Source organism: Salvelinus alpinus, chromosome 23, assembly GCF_045679555.1.
Source record: "Salvelinus alpinus chromosome 23, SLU_Salpinus.1, whole genome shotgun sequence".
NCBI classification, from domain to species: domain Eukaryota; kingdom Metazoa; phylum Chordata; class Actinopteri; order Salmoniformes; family Salmonidae; genus Salvelinus; species Salvelinus alpinus.
This window is the reverse complement of record NC_092108.1, coordinates 24,862,179-24,881,857: the sequence shown is the minus strand read 5'-3', so window position 1 is coordinate 24,881,857 and position 19,679 is coordinate 24,862,179. Positions and strand designations below refer to the sequence as shown.

The following is a 19,679-nucleotide window of genomic DNA, read 5'->3' as shown; positions in this document are numbered from 1 at the left end:
GTCACTCAATCTAGCCTAGAGGGACTGAGGCAGTTGTCAATGCTCTCCCAAAGAAAATAAAAGCACGCGTACACACACACACACACACACGCATGCATGCATTTATTTTACTAGCATTATAGGCAACCCTCTGTAAATCTTCTGTACAGACTCTTTTTGTGCGAGAACATCTGTGAACTTTTAAAGAGGATGTCTGGGGGATTAAGAAGCTACTAATGAAGGATTAGGGCTTTTAGAAGCTATGAAAGTGTGGAGTCACAGGCCTCTCAGACCCTGTTGAAAATCACTCCCTAAAAGCAATAGTGTCTCCCTAACTGTTGCCTACTTACTTAGCTATGTACTTAGACACACACACACACACAGTATCATAGATTGTCCTGAAGGCGCACACACACAGTGCAGTATGGTGGATAGTCCTGAAGGTTGTCCCACGGTTGTGGGAAGGTTGTAACAAGTTGCACCAGCCCGCAAGGCTGGCAGATGGGATGAGGCCAGGATATTAGCGCTACCTTGGCCCACACGCTAATTGTCCCTAGCAGCCTGTCACCTTGTATGGTCTTCACCACCGCTACAGCTAAGTGTGTGTGTGTCCTACCTGAGCGCACACCCAGCACTGACAAAGGTTCTTCACAGAGAGGGAGGCCTCTCTATCTCTCTGTCTCTGCCCTGCTCCCTCTGTCCATCTCTCTCTCAATTCAAAGGGCTTTATTGGCATAGGAAACATGTGTTTACATTGATAAAGCAAGTGAAATAGTGAAATAAAAGTGAAATAAACAATAAAAAAATGTACAGGAAACATTACACTCACAAAAGTTCCAAAGGAATAGAGACATTTCAAATGTCATATAATGGCTATATACAGTGTTGTAATGATGTGCAAATAGTTAAAGTACAAAAGGGAAAATAAATAAACATAAATATGGGTTGTATTTTCAATGGTGTTTGTTCTTCACTGGTTGCCCTTTTTTTTGTCTGCACTGTTCTAGTGCCCTTGCCAATTCGTTGATATATATGTTGAAGAGGGTGGGGCTTAAGCTGCATCCCTGTCTACCCCATGGCCTGTGGAAATAAATGTGTTTTTTAAAATAATTTTAACCACACACTTGTTTGTGTACATGGATTTTATAATGTGGCATGTTTTTCCCCCAACAACACTTTACATCAATTTGTATAGCAGACCCTCATACAAAATTGAGTCAAAAGCTTTTTTTAAATCAACTAAGCATGAGAAGACTTTGCCTTTGTTTTGGTTTGTTTGTTTGTCAATTAAGGTGTGCAGGGTAAATACGTGGTCTGTCATACGGTAATTTGGTAAAAAGCCCATTTGACATAGCTCAGTTCATTGTTTTCACTGAGGAAATGTACGAGTCTGCTGTTAATGATAATGCAGAGGATTTTCCCAAGGTTGCTGTTGACGCATATCCCACGGTAGTTATTGGGGTCAAATTTGTCTCCACTTTTGTGGATTTGGGTGATCAGTCCTTGGTTCCAAATATTGGGGAAGATGCCAGAGCTAAGGATGATGTTAAAGAGTTTAAGTATAGCCGATTGGAATTTGTGGTCTGTATATTTGATCATTTCATTGAGCATACCATCAACACCTCAGGCCTTGTTGGGTTGGAGGATTTGTATTTTGTCCTGTAGTTTGTTCAATGTAATTGGAGAATCCAGTGGGTTCTGGTTGTCTTTAATAGTTGATTCTAAGATTTGTATTGGATCATGTATATGTTTTTGCTGTTTGTCCTTTGTTATAGGGCCAAAAAGATTGGAGAAGTGGTTTACCCATACATCTCCATTTTGGATAGATAACTCTTTGTGATCAAATCAAATTTTATTAGTCACATGCCCCGAATACAACAGGTGTAGACCTTACAGTGAAATGCTTATTTACGAGCCCCTAAACAATGCAGTTAAAAAACAGATAAAGAATAAGAAATGAAAGTAACAAGTAATTAAATAGCAGCAGTAAAATATCAATAGCAAGACTATATACGGGGGGGGGGGGGGTGGGGGGTACCGATACAGAGTCAATGTGCGGGGGCACCGGTTAGTTGAGGTAATATTTACATGGAGGTAGAGTTATTAAAGTGACTATGCACAGATGATTACAACAGAGAGAAGCAGCGGTGTAAAAGAGGGGGACAATGCAAATAGTCTGGGTAGCCTTTTGGTTAGGTGTTCAGGGAGTGGTTGTTGTCCTGGCACCACACAGCCAGGTCTCTGACCTCCTCCCTATAGGCTGTCTCGTTGTTGTCGGTGATCAGGCTGTTGTCATCAGCAAACTTAATGATGGTGTTGGAGTCGTGCCTGGCTGTGCAGTCATGAGTGAACAGAGAGTACAGGAAGGGACTGAGCACACACCCCTGAGGGGCCCCTGTGTTGAGGATCAGCGTGGAGGATGTGTTGTTACCTACCCTTACCACCTGAGGGCGGCCCATCAGGAAGTCCAGGATCCAGTTACAGAGGGAGGTGTTTAGTCCCAGGGTCCTTAGCTTATTGATGAGCTTTGAGAGCACAATGGTGTTGAACGCAGCGCAGAGCTGTAATCAATGAATAGCATTCTCACATAGGCGTTCCTTTTGTCCAGGTGGGAAAGGGCAGTGTGGAGTGCAATAGAGATTGCATCATCTGTGGATCTGTTGGGGCGGTATGCAAATTGGAGCGGGTCTAGGGTTTCTGGGATGATGATGTTGATGTGTTGATGTGAGCCATGACCAGCCTTTCAAAGCACTTCATGGCTACAGACGTGAGTGCTAGTCATTTAGGCAGGTTACCTTAGTGTTCTTGGGCACAGGCACTATGGTGGTCTGCTTAAAACATGTTGGTATTACAAACTCGGACAGAGAGAGGTTGAAAATGTTACTGAAGACACTTGCCAGTTGGTCAGCACATGCTTGCAGTACACGTCCTGGTTATCCATCTGGCCCTGCGGCCTTGTGAATGTTGACCTGTTTTAAGGTCTTACATCGGCTGCGGAGAGCGTGATCACAGTCTTCCGGAACAGCTGGTGCTCTCATGCATGTTTCAGTGTTATTTGCCTCGAAGCGACCGTAGAAGTAGTTTAGCTCGTGTCACTGGGCAGCTCTCGGCTGTGCTTCCCTTTGTAGTCTATAATGGTTTGCAAGCCCTGCCACATCCGACAAGCGTCAGAGCCGTTGTAGTACGATTCGATCTTAGTCCTGTATTGATGCTTTGCCTGTTTGATGGTTCGTCAGAGGGCATAGCGGGATATCGTATTAGCTTCCGGGTTAGAGTCCCGCTCCTTGAAAGCGGTAGATCTAGCCTTTAGCTCAGTGCGGATGTTGCCTGTAATCCATGGCTTCTAGTTTGGGTATGTACTAGAGGTCGACCGATTAATCGGAATGGCCGATTTCAAGTTTTCATAACAATGGGAAATCGGTATTTTTGGGCGCCGATTTGCCGTTTATTTTTTTTTATTTTTTTTTTACACCTTTATTTAATCTTTATTTAACTAGGCAAGTCAGTTAAGAACACATTCTTATTTTCAATGACTGCCTAGGAACGTTCTGCCCCTAAACAAGTGACATACATTTTCTTCCAACTTTGACTCCTACAAGGTCTGTCTGTTCGTCTCATAGGACAGTTGAGTAGCTCAACTCTTGTTTCTGTAGCATTAGACAGCTTCCTCTCCAACACTGCATAATGAATATAATAGTGAGAGAACATTGAGGGTAGGATATAGTGTGCAGTAGAGGTCGACCGATTTCAAGTTTTCATAACAATCGGAAATCGGTATTTTTGGGCGCCGATTTGCCGATTTTAATTTATTTTTTATTTTTTTAACACCTTTATTTAATCTTTATTTAACTAGGCAAGTCAGTTAAAGAACACATTCTTATTTTCAATGACGGCCTAGGAACGTTCTGCCTTGTTTAGGGGAAGAACGACCGATTTTTAACCTTGTCAGCTCGGGGGAATAATCTTGCATTGATTACATTGCACTCCACGAGGGGCCTGCCTGTTAGTGAATGCAGTAAGCTAAGGTAAGTTGCTAGCTAGCATTAAAGTTATCTTATAAAAAAACAATCAATCAATGACTGTCATTGCTCCAATGTGTACTTAACCATAAACATCAATGCCTTTCTTCAAATCAATACACAAGTATATATTTTTAAACCTAAACCGTTCATGTCTTCCATAGAGAATGTCTTGATCTACTTCAAATAAGGTCTGTGTTTCGTGCAGGCTTAAACCGCCTCGACGTTTTGATACCCGTGTAAATCTCACTAGGATAAGGTAACGTTTGTCAACATATTTTCATAAATCCACTCTACAAATGTTTTAATCTTTGCTTATATTTAGCCAATATTGATCAGAGTTACCTTGTCCTATGGATATCTACACAGTTATAAAATTGGCACGGTGATGTAAGCCTACACGAAACACAGACCTTATTTTAAGTGAATCTAAAAATAGCCTATGGAATAGATGAAGGAACCCCTTTTCAGATTTTGCTAGGTGTCATGGGAATTATGACTCACACTTTGGTTGTCAATTCTTACCATGCCCATTATTAAAATAGGATTTCCTGCATATAGAAATTAAAGTTTTTGTTTTCAACATTCATCACAGGTAACTTAAACTCAATTTTTATTCAAACAGTTGAGAGTATTTGTCTCCTAAGCAGACTCTTCAGTATCATTGTCACTTCAGAGCTGTGTGCGTGTGTGTATTTATGTATTATATTAAGTTAAAATAAAAGTGTTCATTGTTCATTCAGTATTGTTGCAATTGTCATTATTACAAAAATGTGTGTGTGTGTAAAATGTGTGTGTGTGTATGATGTCAAAAAAATAATATTTTTTTAAATATATATATATATATATATATACAGTGGGGAGAACAAGTATTTGATACACTACCGATTTTGCAGGTTTTCCTACTTACAAAGCATGTAGAGGTCTGTAATTTTTATCATAGGTACACTTCAACTGTGAGAGACGGAATCTAAAACAAAAATCCTGAAAATCACATTGTATGATTTTTAAGTAATTAATTAATTAGCATTTTATTGCATGACATAAGTATTTGATCACCTACCAACCAGTAAGAATTCCGGCTCTCACAGACCTGTTAGTTTTTCTTTAAGAAGCCCTCCTGTTCTCCACTCATTACCTGTATTAACTGCACCTGTTTGAACTCGTTACCTGTATAAAAGACACCTGTCCACACACTCAATCAAACAGACTCCAACCTCTCCACAATGGCCAAGACCAGAGAGCTGTGTAAGGAAATCAGGGACACAAGGTCCCCCTGCTCAAGCAGGGGGACCTTGTGTGCGCTTGTTTAGTGTTTTCCAGAAGTGGTTAGCGTCTATGGAATCTTCAATTACATTGTGCTGATTTCTGATGTGCTGTTCCTTCATTTTCCGTAGTGTATTTCTATATTGTTTGTGATTCACCATAGTGAAGGCGTAGGCTCAGGTTCTGGGTCTTTATGTTTTTGGTTGGATAGGTTTGATCATTTCTTTAGGTTTTTGCAGTCTTCATCAAACCATTTGTCATTGTTGTTAATTTTCGTCTGTGTTCTGTTTGAAATTCTTAGATTTGATAGGGAAGCTGAGAGGTCAAATATACTGTTTAGGTTTTCTACTGCCAAGTTTACAATGTTTTGTCCAGGAAGTAGTCTAAAGGGGATTGAATTCGAGGTTGCCCAATTGGTTTTTGGTAGGTTGCCATACTTCTTTCCGCCCATATATAGCATTTCTTAATGTTATTCAGTTCCTTTGGCTTTGATGCCTCATTATCTCTTTTTCACTCTCCCTAATATGTTGGCTGTTACTCACTTCCTCTCTTTCTTACTTTCTTCAAAATCTCATTACTCCTTTTCACTGTCAGTGGTGGAAAACAACAGTCATCAAACATAATTTGATGATAATAAAAAGCCTCTGAAGGATGCACTACAGTAGCTGTATTATTTTGAACACTCTTCGACAGTGATGCGTCTCTCCCGCTCCTCAGCAGTGAGAAAAGCCTTGATACAACACCTCAGATCATATCAATCTCATACAGGAGGACAGAGGATGTGTCACAAATGGCACACTATTCCCACAATAGTGCACTACTTTTGACCAGGGCACTATATAGGGAATAGGGTGCCATTTGGGATGCAACCTGCTGTAAGAGGCAGCCAGGACCCGGCAGCAGGAGACGGTTATAGCCTGAACACAAACCCTCCTCTACACTACTTTACCAATACATTTCTCATCTGTCCCGGTCCATTCATTGTAAGTAAGTGGGGCTTGTTGTCATTCGCACCCACCCACCCAGCCAAGTTTCTGTGTGTGTGTGGTGTGTAATGTGAGTCAGAGCCCTGTGGTACGGCATGCCCAGGCCCAGTGGTGGAGGTGTCGGTGCTGCAGTGTCTTGTTTCATTAGCAGGTCAGCCTGATTATACGTGTGTAGTGAGGAGGAGCGGTGGTAAGGGAAGTGGCCTGGTTATCACACAGGGGAGGGGCTTACACACTTAAATATGAGAAGTTGTTACCGGGTAAGATCTAGGATTAGCTAAAACCTCCCTGCATTACCATGCAAGGTATGAATATGTGTCTGGATTTGCCGTATTGTGAGTCGAGGTAGGGTTTGGCTATGGGTCTTGAAGTTAGTGTGTGTTGGTGTGGAAAGGGGAAACGAAGGCCTTTCCTGAGCTTGGGGAAGGAAGCCATCCTGAGAAACCAGCAGCGAACACCCCAAACACACACCACTCCCTACTCACACACACACACACACGTCACAAAGCACTTCAACAGACTCCTAGAAACCCCCTCATACACAAAACCAAGGCCTTAGTGTCCTTTTGACCTGAACCCTACACATCCTCTGCATTGCTTTCATCACCAAGGTCGACCTTTCAGTTGAATATACTCCTGGCCTAGGACAACAAATGCAACACACAGTCCTGGTGAAGCTCCGATGGCTTGGTTGGTTGGAGCATGGTTCTTGCACCAACAGCGTTGTGGGTTTGATTCCAGAATGAGACTAAATGCGACCACTGAATTAGCATATTGTCCTCCACCAATGGGGATGTCAAGAAGATGTTTCCACTCCTGGACCCCATGTAAACCCTATGCTCACATGGGAGCCCCACACAGCCAGAGTAGTGGTCTTGTCTACACACAGACAGACCCACAATAAAGCTCTGATGCACATGGAGACGGTTTACCACTGTCACTGGATTAGAGAGAGTGAGTGCTTGCGTCGGTGGGTGGGGACTGTGTGTTTTTGTGTGTGTGTGTTGAGCATGAGTGTATAGGGTGTGTGTGAGGTTTGGGTTGTTTGTGTGTGTTTTCACAAATGCATATGTGCAAGAGAATGTGTTCTAGTAAAGCCCTAATAAGTACAGTGAGATTGACCGTGTGACATATTGAGTCTAAAGCTGATAAATCATTTGTTTATTCCAACAATGTCTCATCCCACTCGAAAGCTCAATAATGAAAATGAACTGGGTTGTACTGTAAAGAGGTGAGGTGTATCACAGCATCTCACTTCTGACCTGTAAACCCTAGCTAGTGAGTTACTGGAACACTACCTCTGTACTGTACTTTACCACACGCTCAGTATTTTACCAGGCAGATGTCCATTTGCAAAGTAGGTTATTGATTTGATTTCAGCCTGAAAACGAGATCAAAGAATTGAGTTAAGGTCACTGAATAGTAATGATGCAGAGGGAAAACATGCTCATCACAGTAGCTCATTATTCAAACTATTTTGCCCTTTTCTCATAGTTTGTTTTTCAGAACATGAGCTCTTCCTCAGTGAATGAATTTTTCAACCTTAGTTTGAATATACCTTTAATGTTCCCCTTGATCTCTCACATTTACATTTACATTTAAGTCATTTAGCAGACGCTCTTATCCAGAGCGACTTACAAATTGGTGCATTCACCTTATGATATCCAGTGGAACAACCACTTTACAATAGTGCATCTAACTCTTTTAAGGGGGGGGGGGGGGTTAGAAGGATTACTTTATCCTATCCTAGGTATTCCTTAAAGAGGTGGGGTTTCAGGTGTCTCCGGAAGGTGGTGATTGACTCCGCTGACCTGGCGTCGTGAGGGAGTTTGTTCCACCATTGGGGTGCCAGAGCAGCGAACAGTTTTGACTGGGCTGAGCGGGAACTGTACTTCCTCAGAGGTAGGGAGGCGAGCAGGCCAGAGGTGGATGAACGCAGTGCCCTTGTTTGGGTGTAGGGCCTGATCAGAGCCTGAAGGTACGGAGGTGCCGTTCCCCTCACAGCTCCGTAGGCAAGCACCATGGTCTTGTAGCGGATGCGAGCTTCAACTGGAAGCCAGTGGAGAGAGCGGAGGAGCGGGGTGACGTGAGAGAACTTGGGAAAGTTGAACACCAGACGGGCTGCGGCGTTCTGGATGAGTTGTAGGGGTTTAATGGCACAGGCAGGGAGCCCAGCCAACAGCGAGTTGCAGTAATCCAGACGGGAGATGACAAGTGCCTGGATTAGGACCTGCGCCGCTTCCTGCGTGAGGCAGGGTCGTACTCTGCGAATGTTGTAGAGCATGAACCTACTCACAATATCAAGGCTACTTCAGTATTTTTGTATATGTTTTTTATTCTGAATCCTGGGGTCCAATCACAATAACATCCAATAAAACAACACATAACACATTATTACACACTACTCTACCACTACATATCTACAATATAACACATTATTACACACGACTCTACTACATATCTACAATACAACACATTATTAGTCTGTACAGCAGCCTCCTGTGTTACAGTCAGCATGTAAGAGACCTGAGTTGAATTATTCAAAGCTGTAAGAGCTTGTCCTGGTACTTAGTTAGTACTTACCTCGTAGTATGACACTACCATCTCTCTCTAGCCCTTTCCCTCTTAGAAAAAAAGGGTTCTATGAGAGTGAGAGTCACAGGGGGGAAATAAACAGATGGATGGATTTATGAAAGGAATAAAGACAGCTCAAAGACTGATAGAACAAATTAGTGTTGAAGTAGAGTAGAGCACCTGTCATCATCCGATCTATAATCTGACTATCACTGTTGGGGGGGAAAAGCTATTCAGCGCCAAATGCTAACAGAGGGTGGCCTCAGACAGAGTCTTTATGCTGCTGACTGTGTTCAGTGCTTATGCTAACCCAGCATTGTGTTGACTGTGTGCTGAGCTTTAGGCTGCTACACTATTAAACTATTCATATCTCAGTGTTGACTGTGCTTAGAGAGTACAGAGTAAATACAGAGTAAAAACACTCAGAGTGAGAATATATACTGAGTGTACAAAACATTAAGGACACCTTCCTAATATTGAGTTGCATACCCTTTTTACAGCCTCAATTAGTCGGGGCATGGACTCTACAATGTGTCAAAAGCGTTCCACAGGGATGCTGGCCCATGTTGACTTCAATGCTTCCAACAGTTGTGACAAGTTGGCTGGATGTCCTTAAGGCGGTGGACCATTCTTGATACACATGGGAACTGTTGAGTGTGAAAAACCCAGCAGCGTTGCAGTTCTTGAGACAAACCAGTGGCACCTACTACCATACTCCGTTCAAAGGCACTTAAATATTTTGTCTTGCCCATTCAACCTCTGAATGGCACACATACACAATCCATGTCTCAATTGTCTCAAGGCTTAAAAATCCTTCTTAACCTGTCTCCTCCCCTTTATCTACACTGATTGAAGTAGATTTAACAGGTGACATCAATAACGGATCATAGCGTTCACCCGGTCAGTCTATGGCATGGAAAGAGCAGTTGTCCTTAATGTTTTGTACACTCAGTGTATATTCTATGTACTGTATGTACATACACAAAATTCTTATTATTATTTTTCTTTATAGTAATAAATTATTACTATGTCACTTTATTAGCATCAGGCTAATAGATACTTTAGGTACTGAGGCAGTACTCAGGTCTCTGTGCTACTGGCCCTGTTTTGAGTTAGCTGGATGCTAACAATGCTAACTGTATCCCCCTCACCTGTGTTTTAAGTTAGCTGGATGCTAACTATGCTAACTCCCTCTCCTTGTGTACGTTCCAGGGAAGCCCCACAGCATTGAGAGCTCGGAGCGTGTGCAGCTGTCGGGGACCTATAACGTCCGCAAAGGGAAACTCCTGCTACCAGTAAACCGGTGGACCAGACGCCAGGTCATCCTGTGTGGCACCTGCCTCATCGTCTCCTCCGTCAAAGACAGCCACACGGGCAAGATGCACATCCTGCCCCTCATCGGAGGAAAGGTACAGTAAGACACGGACTGCTGTTCCTGACACCATAGGAATAGAATGACTAGAATAGACATACCCATTCAGTAGAATCAAAGTTTCAACAAACCTCCCTTTACTGTGTCCTCACCAACTTTCCTATTCCATTTCCATTTGTCTTCATTCTTGTGTCATCAGTGTGCAATCATAGAGATAAATCAACAGTCTTTAATCAACTCAGGGACAGAATCCTGGTGAAGGGCCAATAAGCCATCATTGCAAATCAATGTTAACTCTTCCAACGTCTTATTTCTTATCTGTTTTCCCCACATGATGAAGTACTCTATACCCTCAATGAATTCTCAGCCTATTCACCTTGTCTTCCAATTTAAAAGTATTATCGTGGTTCTGCCTAGTTTAGGCTGGATCCCTATAAATAAATTTTCTGGCTTGGCATTTCTCATTCCAAAAGGGGAATTAGGGAGGTAGTCGTTGGTTAATGACTGTTATCCCTTTATGGCTTTATGGCTGTGTATCAGCAGCAGGGAAGGATAGACAGGCCCATTGAATAAGCACTAAGGGCCCTCCTGAAAGAGTCTTTCGATCAGCCTGCCTCACACTGTAGCTAGCTATACAAAGGACTGTCCACATCCCACCACATCCACAGCTTAAACATCATGTCATGCACAAGACAACCTCTAGATCACCATTCACCTCCACAGTGTGTGTGTGTGTGTGGGTGTGGGTGTGGGTGTGGGTGTGGGTGTGGGTGTGTGTGTGTGTGTGTGTGTGGGTGTGTGTGTGTGTGTGTGTGTGTGTACAGTATGTGTGTTTGCGCATGCAATTAGAATCCTATCTGCATGTGCATACATGTTCGTGTGTGTCTATTTTTACGCTTGATGGAAAATTGCAAACTAAGGCCATTTAATATGAACATCTTAATCCCTGCTGCTTATGTCACTAAACGGAACCATGATCTGTAACATAGAAGAGATTCTAAAATAGGGATTGTCTGGTTTACTGAAAAGTCCCCATTAGCTTTTGCCGAAACAGCAGTTACTCTTCCTTGGGTCCACAATAAAAACATGACAAATAACAAAACACTGGTACACTGATAGACAAGAACAGTCACACAAATGATCTCTACCTCAGTGTGCGCGTCTGTGTGTGTGTTCTTTGTTCAGTCAGTGGCCCTAAAGATGTTTATATTGTGTGTCTAAACCTAAAAAGGTGTATGTTGTCTTATGTCTTGTCTAACTCTATTTGTTTTCAGCCAATGGTTATACAAATGTCTGTTCATCTTCTGTTTATCTTACATTGAGTGTACAGTTGAAGTCGGAAGTGTACATACACCTTAGCCAAATACATTTAAACTCAGTTTTTCACAATTCCTGACATCTAATCCTAGTAGAAATTCCCTGTTTTAGGTCAGTTAGGATCACCACTTTATTTTAAGAATGTGAAATGTCAGAATAATAGTCGAGAGAATGATTTATTTCAGCTTTTATTTCCTTCATCACATTCCCATTGGGTCAGAAGTTTACATACACTCAATTAGTATTTGGTAGCATTGCCTTTAAATTGTTTAACTTGGGTCAAATGTTTCGGTTAGCTTTCCACAAACTTCCCCACAATAAGTTGGGTGAATTTTGGCCCATTCCTCCTGACAGAGCTGGTGGGACTGAGTCAGGTTTGTAGGCCTCCTTGCTCGCGCACACTTTGTCAGTTCTGCCCACACATTAGCTATATGATTGAGGTCAGGGCTTTGTGATGGCCACTCCAATACCTTGACTTTGTTGTCCTTAAGCCATTTTGCCACAACTTTGGAAGTATGCTTGGGGACATTATCCATTTGGAAGACCCATTTGCGACCAAGCTTTAACTTCTTGACTGATGTCTTGATGTTGCTTCAATATATCCACATAATTGTTCTTCCTCATGGTGCCATCTATTTTGTGAAGTGCACCAGTCCCTTCTGCAGCAAAGCACCCCCACAACATGATGGTGTTCTTCAGCTTGCAAGCATCCCCCTTTCTCCTACAAACATAACGATGATCATTATGGCCAAACAGTTCTATTTTTGTTTCATCACTCCAGAGGACATTTCTCCAAAAAGTACAATCTTTGTCCCCATGTGCAGTTGCAAACCGTAGTCTGGCTTTTTTATGTTGGTTTTGGAGCAGTGGCTTCTTCCTTGCTGAGCGGCCTTTCAGGTTATGTTGATATAGGACTCGTTTTACTGTGGATATAGATACTTTTGTACCCGTTTCCTTCAGCATCTTCACAAGGTCCTTTGTTGCTGTTCTGGGATTGATTTGCACTTTTCGCACCAAAGTACGTTCATCTCTAGGAGACAGAACGTGTCTCCTTCCTGAACGGTATGATGGCTGCGTGGTCCCATGGTGTTTATACTTGCGTACTATTGTTTGTACAGATGAACGTGGTACCTTCAGGCGTTTGGAAATTGCTTCCAAGGATGAACCAGACTTGTGGAGGTCTACAATTTTTCTGAGGTCTTGGCTGATTTCTTTTGATTTTCCCATGATGTCAAGCAAAGAGGCACTGAGTTTGAAGGTAGGCCTTGAAATACATCCACAGGTACACCTCCAATTGACTCAAATGATGTCAATTAGCCTATCAGAAGCTTCTAAAGCCATGACATCATTTTCTGGAATTTTCCAAGCTGTTTAAAGGCACAGTCAACTTAGTGTGTGTAAACTTCTGACATACTGGAATTGTGATACAATGAATTATAAGTGAAATAATCTGTCTGTAAACAATTGTTGGAAAACTTGTGTCATACTTGTGTCATGCACAAAGTAGATGTCCTAACCGACTTGCCAAAACGATAGTTTGTTAAGAAGAAATTTGTGGAGTGGTTGAAAAACGAGTTTTAATGACTCCAACCTAAGTGTATGTAAACTTCCGAATTCAGCTGTATGTCTTACCCTGAAGGTGTGTGTGTGTTTTCTCTTGCCCCAACGATGTGTGTGCAGGTGGAGGAGGTGAAGAAGCACAGCCACTCCCTGGCGTTCAGCTCAGCAGGGCCCCAGAGCCAGACCTACTATGTCAGCTTTGACAGCTTCACTGAACACCTGCGCTGGCACAGACACGCAGCCAAGGTACATTCACACAGTGTGCAGAGGAGTACAGCTCTGAGTGGCACAATATGAGATGCACAATAGCTTCCAGAGGTGTAACACATATATGCTCACTCTCTCATGATCTCTCCTCTTCCTCATCCAAAGTGATGTAGGCCAAAGCCAGGAAACCTATTTTCTAAATATTATCAGGGACGAGCATGTCATGGAAGCCCAGGGGAACACTCAGAATAGAACCTGGAACTAGGAGGAGTGGCACAAGCACAAATCAGCGGCTGTAGAGTAGCTAGTTAATCATGTTCAGTATGGGGAGTATTGTAGAGTACGGAGGTAAGGGGAGTATTGTGGAACTGGACTAAGTATTCAGTAGGTGTAGGATGGGCCACTATGACAGATAGCAGAAGATGTGCAGTAGATAGTATGTGGCCTGTTTGGTCCGGTCTCACTCACGGTTGACTTCCTGACTTTCTCATTTTAAAAAGCTTGACACACACATCCCAGCAGTCGAGATAATCATGTTTGACACCAGGTTTCCCTTTCTTTCTCTCCCCTCCCCCGGTGGGTCAGATGGTGTCCCAGAGGATCAACTCTGTGGACTTGTCCTGCTGCAGTCTGGAGCAGCTGCCTCCCAACCTCTTCTACAGCCAGGACCTCACCCACCTCAACCTCAAACACAACTTCCTCCCCACAGACCACTGTCTACACCAGCTACAGAGGTAGGTGGTACCATCCAGGGGAAAGGTCTGGGCTAGAATTATATGAGATGGGTTTTATGGCCTGGTACTAGGCTTGGCCTGGTAAGGTTGCACTGCCTTGACGGATCTGGGTATAGCATGGTTTGGCTGGACCACAATAACTTCGGGCTGGAGCTAGACTGTGCTCGACTACACTGGACTAGCCTAAATTGGAGTGGAATTGTCAGAATAGTGCTGGGCTTAAGATGAATGAATAGGGTAGTGTCAGTCAGTGAGAAGGGAAGTGTCAGTTGGCTTAGGACAAGACCTAGTAGAGCTGGGCAGGGTAAGGCTGGCCTGAGCTGGGTTGGTCAGGACAGGGCCTAGTTGGGTTGGTTTGTCTACTAGAGTAGCCCAGACCTGTCTGCCTCTGCAGGGAGGCTTTTAATATGGCCTGCCTCCCTCCTTCACTCTCAGTACTCCTCAGAGGGCACCATCTGGCCCCAGATTAACCTAACATAGCAGGTGTAAAAGAAACGCCTGAAAGTAGATCCCCCACATACTGGTCTGAAGAAACGTGAAGAGACGTGAAGAAAAAAATGTCTGGGAAGGTCCTGCACTGTCCAACCAATCCAGTAAATGTGAAGGAGGAGTTCAAATGGAGTGTCACCTTATTAACGTCCATAAGCCAAAGTCACGTCCAGGCTCTCTTTCCATTTCCCCTGAAAACCGGAATAGACTCGGCAGTGGCTAGCCTCAGATTAAAGCATACAGCCAAGACGTACTGTACAGTGTGTGTGTGTGTGTGTGCGCGCACACACACACCAGTCACAGCCCATTTTAGGATGCTAGCCAGAAGATGATTTGCCATTTAACTGCACGTGCGTGTCCTTGTACTCTGAGAGAAGAGCAGAGTGGGGCATTGTATGTATGTGAGAGAGTATTTTGGGTTGTGTATGTGTGAGACAGAAAGAGTGTGTGTGTAAGAGAGGTTGGTTGAAGGCTGCAGAATTGGGGCCTGGAGAATCCTGAAACAGTGGGTTCCTGTTTGATCATTGAAGATTAGAGTAGTGTGTGCATTTGCCCTTCCGACTCTGAATACACATTTGCTCTCTTCATTTGACCTCTTCATTTGACCAGCAGGAAAATAATCTTGCAGCAACCGGAAATGTAAATTATTATGTGGATAATAACTCATGGACATTTTTGTAGGGGTTGATACATTTTTTGTTAGGGCAAATCAAGTCTGACAATTAAGTGAAAATTGGAAACTTTAGAAGCCTTTAATATACTACAAGTTTGCATTTCCTGTTACAACAACGGAGTGATCAAATGATGAGAGAACATCTGTATGTGCCAGGACCAACAGGTTCAAGATGAAATGAGGCTCTGGCATATCATAATCATCTGCTGTTTCATATTCTGGGGATAATTACCATTTAAAAGAGAGACATGACAGATGAAAAGCTGCTAGTTTGGAGCTAAAAAGATGTGGTTGTTTATGTATGAGAGTTTAATTGCTACAGAGCATCCCTGCTGGTCAGACACAGACAGTTTTGTACTAATGAGTATGGTATATACAATAGTGGAGAGAGAGAGAGCGAGAGGAATGAAAATAGATGGTGTGAGATGATGAATCAACACAGGTAGTGTCTTTTCTCTCTCTCTCTTCCTCTCTGTCCCAGCCTCCTGGCCTCCCTCACTTAGCTGGAATTAAATGGCCATGCAAATCAGTACCCCTGTCATCTAGCTTCCCTTTTCCTCCTAACAAATGATGAAGGGTGTGCCTGCCTGCCTGCGAGCATGTGTGTGTGTGCACGTGTATGCATGCCTGCCTGCGAGCATGTGGATGTATTTGTTTGTGGGTGTGTGTGAGCAATTGAATGCATTACCAGACTAAAAGGCAGCAGACTTGTCTGTGAGGTTATCAGCTTTGATGCTAACATGGCAAACAGCCCAGGAGGGGTGGGTTATGCATCCTCCCCTGTCCCCTAGGGATGAGTTGACTGAAGGTCACCGATCTACTATAGGACACTAAGCCAAATGCCACTTGCCTCTGATGTTGCTACTGACAACACGCTCTGCTTGTTCTCAACATGACAATGTGAAGGTTTCCACTATGATGTGCTGAAGGTTCTGTTTCTATTTTCCTTTCAACTGTTGAGTCAGACCACTGACATTGAGTCAGACCACTGACATTGAGTCAGACCACTGACATTGAGTCAGACCACTGACATTGAGTCAGACCACTGACATTGAGTCAGACCACTGACATTGAGTCAGACCACTGACATTGAGTCAGACCACTGACATTGAGACTAACTCTTCTTTCTCTCTACCCACATCTCTTTATCGCTCTCCTCTCACCACCACCCCTCTCTTCTATATCTCTGACAGGTTTTCTCGTTTGCGGAGCCTCAACCTGTCTAATAACCAGCTGGGTCAGTTCCCCATGGCCATCTGTGACATCTCCACCCTCACCGAGGTCAACCTCAGCTGTAACTACCTGACCAATGTGGACCAAGCTGTGGGATCCATGACCAAGTAAGATTCAGGAAGTGTCTAGGGGTCAGGGGGCATATACAGAGACACAGGCTGCTTCCCATGGCACCCTATTTACCATAGTGTGTGCTGCTTCAGACCAGAGCCTGCGGAGTTAACTTCATGGGGTGATATTAGGGAATATACATAGATGTCGAGGTAGATGTCACCCTTAACCACAGTTCTAGGATCAGATGACCTCACCCCTAACCTCCTAAAGAAGAAGACATATCTGACCCTGTATCAGTGGTTAGGGGTGGTTAGGGGCAGTTTCTATCTACTCCAGACACAGTCAGGAGGCTATCTGAAATGTTATGAATATATGAAATAAAATAACCATTTAAGACATTAGTTATTGTCTGATGATCTGACAGAGGAAAGGTGATAGTAGTTCAGAGTGGGGCATTAATCTAGGACAGGAGAGAGAAACTGTGATAAGGTGATGCGTGCCTCCTCTCAGCAGCAGCATAGCTGAGCACCTCTACTCTCCTCACATATGATGGAAGGATCTGGAATACAGCCTGTGGCTTCCCCAATAAGCCCTCTCGGCCTCAATGCTAATGCTGCCACCTACTGGCTGTAGCGAGATTGACCTTAGTATCAGAATGTGGTGAAGAACGGTGTTCAAAAGGGACTTAACAGTTTGTAATGAAGCTCTTTTGATTGTACTTGATCACCATGCATTGGACAGGGACTCCTGAAAGAACAGAGAAATGTCAGAACTGATTTGTACTTAGGGCTCTAAAGTGCGACCATTTTGGTCGCATATAATCCTATATATTTTGCTGTGCGGCCTGACATTTTGGGAGCACCAGTGCGAGAAAACATTTTACCCATATAATAATTGTTGTAATGATTAGGCTTCGCTGAACCGTTGTTCCAGAGTGCCCTAGAGAAAAGGTGTTACTGTGAAGGCTGCACGATTACCAAAAAGAAAACAGATTGTTTCTAGCGCAAGCATTTAAAAAGATATGACCCATATTACCAGCGCAATGTTTTTTTCTTCCTATAGTCAGTGGATTGTCGGGCTGCGTTTTACATTCATAAACCATGTTGCGGGCCGTTCTAAAACTACTCCTGGGCATTATTTTACACCTTGTTCAGTCATGTTACTTCTTTAGCTTCTTAGTTAACAACCTGGTTACTTTACCAGTACATCCAAACATGTGGGGCACAGAAAGAAAAAGTGATAGCAAAGACAGAACAGTATGAAGATGGGCAGAAACTGCTTCTTCAATATAAATTCCCTCTAACGCTTGTAGGCGATGTCATGGCGACATTGGCTAGCTAAGCTCATGCGCAGAAAAACGCATTCGGGTCTAATGGTCATAGGGCTGACTCCATTTACACGTTGATTTTGTCCATCCACACCAGACGTCATCAGGACACGCAGGTTGAAGTTGAAATATCAAAACTAACTCTGAACCAACTATATTCATTTGGAGACAGGTCGAAACACATATGAAGCATGCATATACATGTAGCAAGCTAGCTTGCTGTTGCCAGCTAATTTGACCTGGAATAAACATTGGGTTGTTATGTTACTTAACATGCACACGGTCCTTTTTTGTGGATGTTGGTCGATTTTTTTTTTTACACATTTTGAATCTCAAAATTGTGTGTTCTCTTAAATTAGGGATTTCAGTAACAGAACGTTTCAGTCAGAAATTGATGTAATTATGTTGCAGCTTCAGCAACACGGACAGCGCGATGTTGCTGTTATGTGGTGATTGCTGCAGCATGGAGGAGAAAGACAACCGGTGCTAGTAACAGTCACTCGCTGTCATTTTTTTTAACACAGCGCAGCAAGTCTGAGCGCCACCCAGCACAATCAAATCAATTGCAGTCGGACTCCCAAGAAAAATATTGGCGCACTGTATGATGAAATAATTAAGATAATGTCATTTGTGTCTTAATTATTTCATCATACAGTGCGCTTAAAGCATCAGACAAGCTCAGTGCATGTAGTTGATTTGATTGAAACACATTGGATGTGTCTATATGGAAAAATATACGTTTGAAATGTTAAATTGGTCCTAAGAACAGACGACTCTCGGTCGACCAATATTTTTTATTTGTCGGACAGCCCTAAACGGTCGTCTCGCGCCGAACTACGCATGTGCAGGCCGTCAAAGCAAAGGCAATCCTTCGATATAAAGCTAACTCCTGAAAATGAAAACGTGTCAGTTTGTCACTTTCACAAGGTTGGAGTAATAACGTGTTCTACAACTTAAGACATTGTCTCGACTCTAGCGTGCAATTACATTTCGAGAAAATAAACAAGGACACATTTTTCACTTCTCAAACTCAAGTCGGCTTTGTGTGTTTCTAAGCGTTCCTAGAAATCTCACCATGTTGCGCCTTTGGGTTTAGAAAGTCTGGGATAGCTCCTTCAGGAGACCAATCATCATATCATTGCCAAAGATGTTATATTATATTGAAAAGATACTCGTGTGCCCGCAGGCGGGAGGAGTCGAGATCAGGTGGGACCATTATAGCCAATGAGAGGGCATATACGCGTGTGAACAATCAGCACAACTCGGATATAAAGTTTCTGAAATGCGTCCCCTTAAATCAGTGCATTCGTAACAACCTAACCATTATGAAACTTCTATTCGATCAAATAAGGTTCACGTAGAAAATTAGAGATTACATGTTTTGTTGCCCAAGTTCGACACTCATCGTCCTCCATACAAAAATTGCTCACTTCGTGGACTTATTTTCATGAACAGATTTTGGGCAGAGTAAACCCTCTCGCTTTGCCTCTTCCTCTCTGTCATAGGAAATTAATGAATGACAGATCTCTTGGATATTGTCACTCACAAACTTGACTTTCTTAAAGAGACAGTGTTCAATTTTCAATGTAATGCATCTCAATATATAAATAGTGCTTGTACACGATGTAGAAACCTAATATTCCACCAATGAATTTTGTAACTTCAATGACAGGTTTTGGTATAAACATGTGAGCTTTTTGTGATACACAAATGTCTTTACAGGGTTACATATATGATTCTAGGGTACAACGTGTACTTCAAAAGTACCTTTAATTCATACAGTATAAGCCTAATAGAGGCTACATGCAATCAAATAAAACATTTATTATTATTTTCTGGTGCTCCTAAATGTTATGTTGTGCTCCTAACTTTGTAAAGCTGGGGGCACC

At 42.9% G+C, this 19,679-nt stretch overlaps 1 protein-coding gene across 1 annotated transcript in view; it reads left to right on the top strand.

Annotated features, from left to right (window-relative positions):
- LOC139550651 (PH domain leucine-rich repeat protein phosphatase 1-like) overlaps positions 1-19,679 on the top strand; it is a 73,195-nt gene that overhangs the window by 37,742 nt on the left and 15,774 nt on the right. The window contains exons 2-5 of the mRNA XM_071361666.1: positions 10,037-10,233; positions 13,194-13,319; positions 13,866-14,014; positions 16,370-16,516. Of these exons, the coding sequence (XP_071217767.1) occupies positions 10,037-10,233; positions 13,194-13,319; positions 13,866-14,014; positions 16,370-16,516 (619 nt within the window). The remainder of the gene's footprint in view (positions 1-10,036; positions 10,234-13,193; positions 13,320-13,865; positions 14,015-16,369; positions 16,517-19,679) is intronic.